Source organism: Melanerpes formicivorus, unplaced genomic scaffold (genome assembly GCF_026170545.1).
Source record: "Melanerpes formicivorus ecotype bairdi unplaced genomic scaffold, bMelFor1.0.p_v2 SCAF_58, whole genome shotgun sequence".
Lineage (NCBI taxonomy): Eukaryota > Metazoa > Chordata > Aves > Piciformes > Picidae > Melanerpes > Melanerpes formicivorus.
The window spans coordinates 1,678,924-1,690,729 of NW_027142410.1; the positions used below are offsets into that span (position 1 = coordinate 1,678,924).

At 51.6% G+C, this 11,806-nt stretch overlaps 1 protein-coding gene across 1 annotated transcript; it reads right to left on the minus strand.

Moving 5' to 3' along the window:
* Positions 1 to 5,247: 5,247 nt before the first annotated feature.
* On the minus strand, positions 5,248 to 7,686 carry CHAC1 (ChaC glutathione specific gamma-glutamylcyclotransferase 1). Its single transcript, XM_068161440.1, has 3 exons — positions 7,358 to 7,686; positions 7,229 to 7,264; positions 5,248 to 7,007 (listed from the first exon to the last, which is right to left on the minus strand). Exons 1-3 carry the CDS (start codon positions 7,625 to 7,627, stop codon positions 6,576 to 6,578), a joined length of 738 nt encoding a protein of 245 aa, XP_068017541.1. The 5' UTR covers positions 7,628 to 7,686; the 3' UTR covers positions 5,248 to 6,575.
* Positions 7,687 to 11,806: the final 4,120 nt, after the last annotated feature.

Consider the following 11,806-nt stretch of genomic DNA (forward strand, 5'->3'; position numbering starts at 1 on the left):
CACAGCTTCATGCTGAGTGTGGGGTGGTGTGCCTGATGTGCTGGAAGCCATCTGTGGCTGCTGCCCACACTATCTCCTTGCATGGCACAGTTCAGCTGCATGTACTCAGCATGTGCCCAGTCATCCCAGGCAAGCATTCATCATGTTTCTGAAGGACAGCAAGGATGAGTGAAACGCTCTTCTCCAGGTATCATCATCTGGCATGTCTTCCCATGCTTGCAGGTTACTGGGTTGAAGCAGTAGCTGATACCTGCTTGTGGACAAAGCAGCGCTTTGGGGCGGGGATCGCGGAGCTGGGGATGAAGTCTTCCCCTTCCCATTGGCAGTAGGAGTTTTAGGTGCCAGTAGCCATCAGGTAACTCTTTAGTCATCAGGCTCAGGCCAAAGTAATCCTTGGTGGTTTTGAGTGAAGCTTCACGGAAATGAGTCCTGTTAAAACAGTGATGTGAGGGAGGCAAAAAGCAGCATAAACAGAAAGACTTAAGAGAGAAGTCTTTGTTCTTCTGTCCCCAGAACAGCCCAGTGTGGTCTGGGAACAGTGTGGTGTCCTCAGCTAGGAAAACAGCACCTCTCTGTCTTTGAACTTCCCTGACCTTTGACGTTATTTCAGTCTCATTCTCTAGAGTTCAAGGTACTGGCTGTGCTTCAGGAATTCGCAAGCATAAACACTCATCAGTGTGGCTGGCACTAGGATGAGATGAAAAGGGAGCTGAGAAAGAATAAAACACATCCAAAAGCCAAACAAAAAGTGTACAGGGTTTGTAAACAAAGCATGTAGAGTTTCCCCAGTGCTGCCCAGAATGCCTACTTCCTTCCGCCGCCCTTTCCCTCCTGGGCCCAAGGCTCTTCCAGAGCCGTGAAGGCTTCTCTCCGAGCTTTAACACAGCACATAAAGGAGGGAGCTTCTCACTGAAGCCTACTAGTTAGTATAGAAATTCCCAAGTCCACCAAGCAGCTGCTGGCTTTGCTGCAAGTGTAGTTTTTTCACAGCCTGACTGTAAATCAGTTTTTTGAAATCCCTTCCTGCTCCTCTCTGGTGCAGAGGACCGTGTTGTGTGTTGTGCTGAGCTAGGCCGTGTGCTGGTGGCACACTGCTCCTCTGCTGGGACTGCACTACGTTGGCTTTGCATTTGTCCTTGAGTTCACAAGAAAACTCTTTGGGTTTGGTGCTGCTGAAGTGTATCCATGCCATGAAATGTGGCAGTACCAAAGTGAGAGCCTGACGTGGGGAAAGCCTCCCATCTGAATTCTGCTCATTCCTTTTCCCCTCTGCCTTTGGGATCAGGTCATTGCACTGAACGTGCTGAACCTGATTTAAAGCTTCATGGAAGACTTCCAGGCCTAGATTGACTCCCAGGTTTTGGGAGGTGTTGGCAGTGCTTCTGTTCTGGCACTGAACTGTCTGGAACAGGTTATATGGAGACACATCAAAGTGCTCAGGTGACCACCTGCGTGTTTGGTGATGGATATTTTGCACAAAGTCACTCTCACTACTCCTGCTGCAGCTGACTCTCCTCCTTTCCTCTGCTTCACCATCTGATCTTTCCTGGCAGAGAAACAGGCTGGTGTCAAGCCAGAGGATGTTTCTGAACATGTCCACTGTACGCAGGGTGCACTACGTGTGGGAGATCCCAGCCTTTGCAGACTCGGTCACAGCAGAGCTCCAGTTCACACCGGGCAGTCAGCCCACATGTGCTGCAGATACTGGCCAGGAGTGGCCAGGAGCATTCTTTGGGTCATGGTCTTTTCTCCTCCTCTGCCTGTGACTGATCTGTAGGTGATTACATCCAGATTTCAGCCCATCTCATGAGCAGCAAGCAGGCACAGATGGGGTAACACATGTGTTATGTCCAACCAGCTGTAGCTCCTGTTATGGCTGCTAACCCAGCATGTGCCAGTCCCTTTGACTTACCCTGCAAAAGCCTCTTCCTGGCTGCATGTGGTGCAGCTTCAGGGACCCTTTCCAGACTCTCCTCCTGGGACTGAGATTCCAAACTGGCTTCTCAATAGCATTCAAAGTCTGTACTGGCCTCCCTTTCTGGATGCTCAAACATACATTCTCCTCAAGTAGACTCAACCGTGCCGTTGGCTGCTTTTGCCCCCAGCTGAGGAATGCTGAGCTGTTGTCCTCCCTTCCCACCACCCTGTCTTGCTAAGCTGCATGCCTGCATGGCTATCCACCTCTCTGGACAAACTGTTGCAGTGCTCAACGACCTTCACTGTAACTTTTTCCCACCATCCAATCTAAATCTCCTCTAATTTCAAACCATGGCCCCTCATCCTGTAACTGCAGGCCTCTGTAAACAGTCCCTCCGCAGCCTTCAGGTTCTGGAAGATGGTGATGAGGTCTCCCCAGAGCCTTCTCTTCTTCAAGCTGAACAGCCCCTTAAAACTTTTTAATTGCCAAGTTTCTTTATCTTTTCTCCTGCCCCATTAAGGACCATGTTCCCTCAGGAACACTTTGTACATACGAAGGCCAGGGCTGGATTAACTGTCATCATCTCCTTTATTCAGCTGGCTGTGCCACTGCTGAGCAGCTGGGTTGGTCCTACCCTCCTCTACTCATGGAATTGGTGACTCTGGCTGTGTGGGAACTGCTGGGCAGGGAAGTGGAAAAGGCTGAAGAGGGGACTGAAATCACGTGAATTGTGTTGGGTTTAGACTTGTGAAGTAGGTGATAGAATAGAATAGAATAAACCAGGTTGGAAGAGACCTTGAAGATCATCGTGTCCAACCTGTCAACCAATCCAACCCACCTAAACAACCAACCCATGGCACCAAGCACCCCATCAAGTCTCCTGAACACCTCCAATGATGGTGACTCCACCACCTCCCCAGGCAGCCCATTCAAATGGGCAATCACTCTCTCTGTATAGAACTTCCTCCTGCCATCCAGCCTAAACTTCCCCTGGCGCAGCTTGAGACTGTGTCCTCTTGTTCTGGTGCTGGCTGCCTGGGAGAAGAGACCATCATCCACCTGCCTACAACCTCCCTTAAAGTAGTTGTAGAGAGCAATAAGGTCACCCCTGAGCCTCCTCCTCTCCAGGCTAAGCAACCCCAGCTCCCTCAGCCTCTCCTCATAGGGCTTGTGTTCCAAACCCCTCCTCAACTTCGTTGGTAGTGCTTGTAAACGTGTTTCTATTTTAGCTGGTTTCTAATGGGAGGTGGCCTGATGGGCACAAACTTGTCGTGAGAAAGTCAGAGAAAACTGCACATGCAAGAGGGAGCCACTCGGTAATGAAGCATCGACAGAAATGTCTGTTAGCACTTTGCAAGCCAGGGCAGTTGTCTTACCCTCTGAGCAAGGTGAGCAGTCTTTCCCAGGCCAGCCACAAGGCCAGTGGTAGAGCTGCCAGAAGCTGGAGCTGTCCCCACAGCTGGCTGCATCACCTGGCCTGGTAAGTCATGATGTGGGGAAAGGAAGCCAGTAATGAAACATAAATAGGGTAGGACACCATCTTTGTGTCACTGTTGGCCTGGCACTCCCACGTGCCATGGTTGTATGACTGCCTCCATCTAGAAACTACCTTCAAGCTGGCTTTGTCAGAGGCAAACCACTGTGGTCCCTGGTTTTGGGCAGCAATCCAAACATAAGCTGGGCATGTAATAAATACTGGGTACCATCTCTCCACACCCATGTGTCTGAAGCTCACATCTGGGATGTCAACCCTTTGAATTTATCAACTGACCATTGTTGCCAGTTCCCAGACTCACAGGACACAACAGAAGCCTCAGGAGAAAAAGTTACATGGTACCTCATTGTCTGAGGGACTTGGAGCTGCAGTCACAGGACAACAGCAGCAAGCTGTCATATTCATCACTCTTGAAAACAAGGTCTTGTTTTGGGGAGTCCACTGCAAAGACCTCATTGGGGAAAAAATGGCAGCCTGAGGAAGTTGTGTATTTGTGCTTAGAACGCTTAGTTTTTCAAGGGAAGAAGAAAGAGCAGCTGAGCATTGCTAGCTCTGATGGGTGGTCCACAAGCACTCACTGCTTGTCTTCTACCAGCAAGGTGAAGGATCACAGGGCTAACCCTGGCTATCCACCTGAGATGGAAGTGGAGGCTGCTTGGTGACCATCTGCTGTCAACTCCTCCCACTGGTCTCTTTGTGCCTTTGAAATTTTGGAAGGTGTGACAGTGGTTTTGTTTGTTCTGGAGATCTTTTGATATCTGAGCCCAGTCTTTCACTAGTAAGGGAGTGTCCCGCTGCAGGTAAGCTAATTCTGTAACCCTTTGGTTTTCCATCGTGGGGGGAGGGGTGGGTTACAGCCCCCAGGGGAAGATGCAGCATCTCAGTTAAGTGAGAACCTCCATGGAACAGGGAAAGCATCATTTTCTCTAGCCTATTATCCCTAAAACATGCACTTAGGTGCCTTTAATTAGTGGTAAAACTCAGTTGTTTTGATGAGTTTTCACTCCATCACTCAAGTCCTGGGGCAAGTAATACTGGTAGGTACAGTGATCATACAATCACAAAGTGTTAGGGGCTGGAAGGGACCACAAAAGATCAAGTGCAATGCCCCTGTCAGCACAGGGGCAGTAAGTCACAGAGGCAGGTTTTGATTATCTCCAGAGAAAGGGACTCCACAATCCCTTTGGGTATCTTCCTTCAGTGCTCTCTTACCCTCACAGCAACAAAGTTTTTCCCTTATGTTTACATGGAACCTCCTATGCTCCAGCTTGCAGCCCTTGCCCTGTCATTGGACATCACTGAGGAGAGCCTGGCACCAGCCTCCTGACAGTAGCTGGTAACCAGAAAAATCAAAGGATGGCTGCATCTTACCCCTGTATACAGCACACTGTGCACAAGGCAACTGTCTCCCTTACTGCAGATCTGCTGCAGCAGCACTTTCTTGCCCCTCCACTGTTACTTCTTGGAAACAGCTATGCCAAGTTGCACTTGGAACAAAACTCCTTTGGGCTGCCAAGGGAGAGTCACATTCCTGTGCCTGCCCTGGACACTCAGGAGGGCTGGCTTGTATCTGGTGTCAGCACTAGCATGCCAGAACCAACAAGAGCTGGAAGCTAGGAAGAGAAAGTCACTGCATCCCCTTTTCCCAAAGGGGAGGGGTCAGTGGGTGTCTTCCAGCAGAGGAAAGCTGCTCAGCAGCAAGGTGGTGCTGAGGTGCCATAGTAACTACAGCAGCATCACCAGCTCAGGTTTTGGTCTTAGAAAAGAACAAAAACATCCATTAAAGCACTTTGAACTTGCAGTCAGTAATGAGAAAGACCAAAGTACAGAAGGCTAACTTTGCCAGTGTGTTTTATTACTGGGCACAGCACCGTACCACTTCATAGACATACAAGCCACAGTAATACAAACAGTCCCTACCCTTCCTTAGAAGAAACCCCCACGTGGCATTTGGAGGAGTCAAACATTCCAGGGCTCAGCTCTCAGAAGCTGTTTTGCTGCAGTAGCAGCAGTTTTCTTACAAAATACTGTGGGGGTTTCATGCTGTTAATATGTGAAGCTGAGAAGTCTGATCTTGCAGCAGTGCCTGTGCTCAACATGATCAAGGCAGGCTTTGTAATAGCTCAAAGGTTTGCAAGTACACTCAGTCATGGTCCCCTGCAGTCAAAATGGACCAGATGCCTCAGTACAGCACTGCAGTTCTCAAATGCTTCTAAAGAATTCCATGTTATCCTGAAGCACTGGAAGGTCACCCAGTTCAGGGCTAGTTGAAATGCTGCTGCATCTCAACAGCTTTCCTGCAGGCAGGACCATTTCCTATGGAGTCAGGTGAGTCTGTAGCAGCACAAAGTCAGTGAAGCTTAGAGAAAAGCTTCTGTCATTTAAAACAGGCTGAGCTCCTCAGAAAACTGATTTAAAACTAGAAGGCACAAATGCAAGGTTGACTGTGGGCTGCATACCACTGTGGCATGTGAGCAGTTTGGATACCCCTCGTAAGGGGAAACAACACAATAAATATCACATTTTAGAAAGTAAGTGCATTACTGTGATCCTTCACAAGATAAGGAAGTAGGATCCACAGGAGCCTACTACAGAGGCCTGTTCACTTTACATTGCACAGGAGTCCTGAAATTTAGTGTTAAGTCATTGTACTGGAGGTGGGACATGGCAGGGGGGGTAAAAAAAAAATAACCCAAACCTTATTTGGCAGAACCTGCCCCAGTCTCCACCACCACACAAACAGCTTTTTGCCAATTTGAGGTAGAATTACACACATACTGCTTAAATCCAGTCAAGTCCTGCTCAACTAGTTACTAAAAGGAAAAAAAAAAGTGCACAGAACAGATGAGCCTCTTTCCTCTTTGAGCCAGATCAGTGCTTCATCCAGGTTTGACACCCTGAAGCAAGTCTTGCAGAGCAAAGTTCCAGCAGAGATCCCTGCTCCCCACCTGGAAAGCGGTGATGGCTGTCATGGTGCTACAGGTAAGGAGTGTAAGAGGTACTAATTGCAAGTCCTATATAGCAAGCATGTTTTACTCCACTTCCTCCCTCCCCCGCTACTTGCTGATCCTCCCTACTCAGTCCAGTATGTTTTGTCAGAGCCAAGACTCTCCCCATTGCGTTCTCCCTTATGTCCCTTCTGCTGGGACCCTGCAGAATTTTTCAGCTCTTAGATTTCTGTGGGACACTTGCAGTTTCCTCTAGAGAGTCCTCTGTGTGGTACAGGCATGGAAGGATGGAAATGAGAGCCTCTTCAATGGAGAAGAGATGTTTATCCTCTGCTTGAGGGCAAAAATAGCGCATAAAGTCTGCCAGTCTCAGCAAGTACTCAATGTTATGACCAGCACAACCACTTGAGACAATGATTTGAGCAGCAATGTCCTCTTCAGATGCTGGGCCGAGGTAAGATGGGTTCTGGGGTGTGGCAATGTAAACAAGAGCCAGGATGGGTTCCTCTCCATCTTTCTCTTGAGGGTGGAACTTCACCAGCTTGGTGTCATAGCCTCCCAGGACAGCTTCTCGCATGTTGAGATACTGAAGTGATGCAGCAATTTGCTCCCCACGGACTTCATAGGCTACACCCCATGTGCATGCCTAAAAGCAAACGAGCAAGGTGGTTATAGGATGCTCTCACTGCAGGGCGTGAGTCCACAGTAAGCCTCCACAACTGTGATGGGGCAGAGGAGGATAACATCCCACCACCCCAGGAGGGCTGAAGAGCAGTCGCCTGCTAACAGCAGCTATCAGCTGCTGCTGTGATGTGGGCACCACCACCCAGACCAGCTTCCCCCTCACCACCCCGGCCCGGTACTTACCCCGCAGTCCTCCAGCAGCGTCACCACACGGCCGGGCTGTAAGAGAGGCAAAGGGAGAGAGCTGTTACCAGCCGAGCCCTCTCCAACGGCCGCCCCCCGCCCCCTCCCCAGGGCCGCCCCGGCGCTTACCATCCTCTCGCTGCCGCGGTGGAAGGTGTCCCCCTGCCAGAAGCGGCGGCTGTAGCCACGGATGAAGCCCACCTTGCTCGACGTGAACTCGAAGCCTGGGCGCCACACCAACGACCCGTACCCGAAGATCCACACCGGCGGCGTCAGCTGCGGCTCCGCGCCCTCCGTCCCTCCCGGGGGAGAAGAGAGAGATGAAAGGAGGGAGGCCAGCGCCGGCGGCTCCTCGGGCCAGCTCGGGGGTTCCTCGGGGCGCTGCGGGTCGCGTTTCATGGCGGCGGCGCTGCTGCCGGTGAGGCTGAGGCTCGACAAGGATACTGCGGCTCTGCGGCGCCAGGCGTTCGTGGCTCCCACCGCGCCGCCGCCGCCATTTAAAGGCCCGGCCGCGCCGCTGGCCCCGCCCCCGCCCCTCCCTCGGCCGGGGAGGCTCGCGCCGGGTGATGCAACGCGGCCGGGAGGTTTCGCCGCGCGCGGGGCAAAGCGGCGCGCGGGTTGCGTCAGGCGGGGCGGCCAGGCTTGAGGGACCCCGGGCTCGAGCGGCTGGGGCAGGGCGGGGGGCGGCGGCAGGACGGCGGCCAGCGGGAGTCCTGTCAGCAGCCGTCGGTTCCCCGCCTGGTGAGCCCCGGGGATCACCCGCTGCCAGACCCCCTCCCGGTGAGCCCCGCGCGTCCACCCACTGTGAAGTTCCCTCCTGGTGAGGGAGGGATCCACCCAGGGATCAGCCGCGGCCAGACCCCTGCACCCAGGGATGAGGTTGCCCAGTCAGTGCCACTGCCCTGGGGTGCCTGGAGCAGACCTTGCAGTAGTCAACAGGGAGAAACTGGGGTGGAATGAGCGGGCGATCCCCGCTACACCCCCTCGGAGCCCACCTGGCACTCCAGGCTTTGGCTTCATCCCAGAAGGTGAGCACTGGAAAACAAAGCAGTTAATATTAACCCGGGGGAAGAGACAGCTCCTGACGTCTGCAGGGCTGAGGCGCAAGGCAGGTAGCTGGAACACAGCAACGCGACCCGCACAAATCCGAGGCAATGTTGCTGAGTTCGGCTGAGGCAGGGCAGCTCGGGGCTCGGGGCGGGCTGGAGCGCAGGCTTGCGTTACATAACCTCTGTGACAGCGCCGTGCCCGAGAGCTGCTGCCTGGGGGATGGAGACCCAGCTGTACTTCAGATTTCAGTGCCTGCAAGGGCTACAGGTGGACTCAGACCACCGAGTTGTTAAATTGGGTAGCAGGAGGGAGAAGTGGGGGAAGAATGCACTGAGATATTTCTATACGAGTATTTCTCATTATTGTCCTCTGCATCTAATCACTTCAAACAGGCTATTTACAGTCTTTCCTTTAGTTTCCTGTTGGGTCCCGTCCAACCAGCACCCACCTTTCCATTCCACTTCACAGGGCACTGCAGTCACAACACATGTGGGCTGCGGTGGGTGCTCCCTGTGCCTTGGCACGCTGACGGCAGCTGGCATCAACAGGCTGCCTGGCTCTCATTTCTGTCCTGCCATGCCGTGCCTTACACAGTGTGCCCTTCCCTCCTGTCCTGCTTGGGCAACTCCCTGACTTGTCACTTTCGTAGTATCACAGTATCAGTCAGGGTTGGAAGGGACCACAAGGATCAGCTAGTTCCAACCCCCCTGCCATGGGCAGGGACACCCCACACTAGATCAGGCTGGCCAGAGCCTCAGCCAGCCTGGGCTTAAACACCTCTAGGGACAGGGCCCCAACCACCTCCCTGGACAACCCATTCCAGGGCTTCACCACTCTCATGGTGAAGAACCTCCTCCTCACATCTAGCCTGAATCTCCCCACCTCCAGCTTCATTCCATTCCCCCTAGTCCTATCACTACCTGAGATCCTGAGCAGTCCTTCCCCAGCCTTCTTGTAGGCCCCCTTCAGATACTGGAAGGCCACAATGAGGTCACCTCGGAGCCTTCTCTTCTGCAGACTGAACAGCCCCAACTCCTTCAGTCTGTCCTCATAGGAGAGGTGCTCCAGCACTCTGCTCATCCTCGTGGCCCTTCTCTGGACATCTTCCAGCACCTCCAGATCCCTCTTGTAATAGGGGCTCCAGAACTGGACACAGTACTCCAGGTGGGGTCTCACCAGGGCTGAGTAGAGGGGGAGGATCACCTCCCTCGACCTGCTGGCCACACTTCTCCTGCTGCAGCCCAGGATCTGATTGGCTTTGCGGGCTGCAAGTGCACACTGAGAGCTCATGTTGAGCTTTTTGTCCACCAGCACCCCCAAGTCTCTCTCCTCAGGGCTGCTTTCCAGCCAGTTACTGCCCTTTGGATGACCATTCACAAAATCAGCCTGAGCAAAGCCCAAAGCTCCTTCATTTTCCTCTTCACTTGTGCTTTTCCCTGTCACCTTCTCTGTCTTACTCAGGCTCAAAAGTATGGGGTCAGCATTGAGCCCTGCCAGCCCTTCTCACCACACACCTATGCTGTTACAGGCTTGCAGCCTCATTCTTTCCCTGATGGTCCCTTTCCATAAACTTCACGTGAATCCATCCCTCTCATACAGCTGCCCTTATTGGAGGCTGTCTTGGAGGGTCAAACCCGAAAACATGCCCTGATCCAGACAATGGGTTAAGCACCTGTGAATGTGCAAACCTGGACACTTCCTGGGGTCCAGGTGGTCCAGGCAAATGTGTAGCACGTGTAATTAACCTTGTAAGCACCTGTGAATGTGCAAACCCGCATACTCCAGATGGTCCAGATAAACATGCAGCACATGCAATCAACTTTGTAACACACCTGGGAACTGTGTGTGCCCCTGGCCATGAACAGCTATGCCCCAATCTATAGGTTCAGTTACCAAGTTTCTCTGTTACCAAAGGGCGTTAATTGGCTTGGGACCGTATTTAAAACAGCCGAGAAGTTTGCATTGTTCTCACCCACACAGCGACAAGAGCCAAATATAGATGAAGAGCCTGCCCTGGCAAGCCAACTACACCTGAACCAAGGCAGAAAGGGGAAAAACTCCAACTGAATCCCAGAAGAGGCACAGAAAGGCTACAGCCCACAAGAGAGAGAGGCCCCCTCACCCGTTCCAAGCCAAGGGAAAACTCCAGACCATGAACTGGGCATGAGAGTAAAGAGGTCCCGTAGCCTTCTCTGAGCCAAGGGCCACTTGAAGGGTCATAGCATCTGGGAAGATACTGGACAGAGGAGCAGGCCTTGAGTCCCCAGCTAATCTGCCACAGAATCCGGTTTGTGGGAACCCACAGATCGCAGCACCTTCGTTTCCAGTTTGAATTGCTGTATTGGAAATTCTTAGATCTGTGCTTAAAGCGTTTAACTGTCCGCATATGTGAAACACCACTCACAGCTGCATAACAGAACCTGTAAATACACTTTGTAAGTAAGTTACAGCAGTGTTTGAAGGTACCACTGCCAGGAAATATTAAGTATGAAATGTATACAACTATACATTACTATTACAGAGGCCCTAGTCACAGCCAAAGTGATCTAGAAAGTGGTGTCCTTAGCCGCTGTCTGTATCACAGCTCTGCTTGGCAAAGCAAGAAATAAATCTCTAGTCTTCCATTGTCAGTCTTGTGGACCCTGGGCCCTAAGATACCTCAGCTATGCAGTTTGTCAATGTGGCCTTTCTACCCAGTTTCATCTGGGAGTTAAACCAGTCCTCTGTGTCCCATTGCAGCAAGTGATGGTTTTCATATTTAGTTCTTTATTGTTCTCCTGCTAAAACCAAGGGCTTTTGAGCACACACACCCCCCCACCCCCAGGATGTGTTTCATAAAAGCATTTGGCTGTAGCTGTGTCATCACCAAGCAAGGACACAAACAGTGACAGACAGGTCACTATCTAAAAGATAAGCTGAAGAAGCTTTTGCTAGGTTCTGGTGCTAGTGATACCAGTAAAGAAACCAACCCAAACCTAAATCTGGCCTCTCTCTTGAGCTTTCCCCAGGAAGTGAGAAATGCACTGGATTTTGTATGTCTTGCAAATGATGGCCTAGATAGCTTATCTGATGGTACAAGCTAAGGAGAATTGGATCAAGGAATTAAAATATGCTGCTGGGAAGTGACTCCATGCTTGCTGACAGGGAGAGAAATTGCTCTTTTCCAGTGCAGAGCTGTCCCAGTTGCAGCTCTGTCTTTGCCAAAGGGCTCTGCTGTGCCAGATTTGCTACCGGGAGCCAATGCCTAAAGCAAAAGCCTTAGGGGCCCAGCTTCAGGTCCCACACCAATTAAATACTACAGATCTCTGCTCTCTGGTGTGGTTACACCAGAACAATTAAGGATGAGGCCAGAAATTCCTTTTGAAGCCAAGTTTCCTGCTGTAAAGACATTGGGATATTGCTTCATCATTAGGAGCACAGCCTGTTGAAGTTGTGGCACATGCAGCAAGAGGTTAAGATTTTCTTCTGGTTTCAAGCTCTCATTAATCCATTTCATGTTACTTACTGTACCTTCTTTGTACCTTGGTT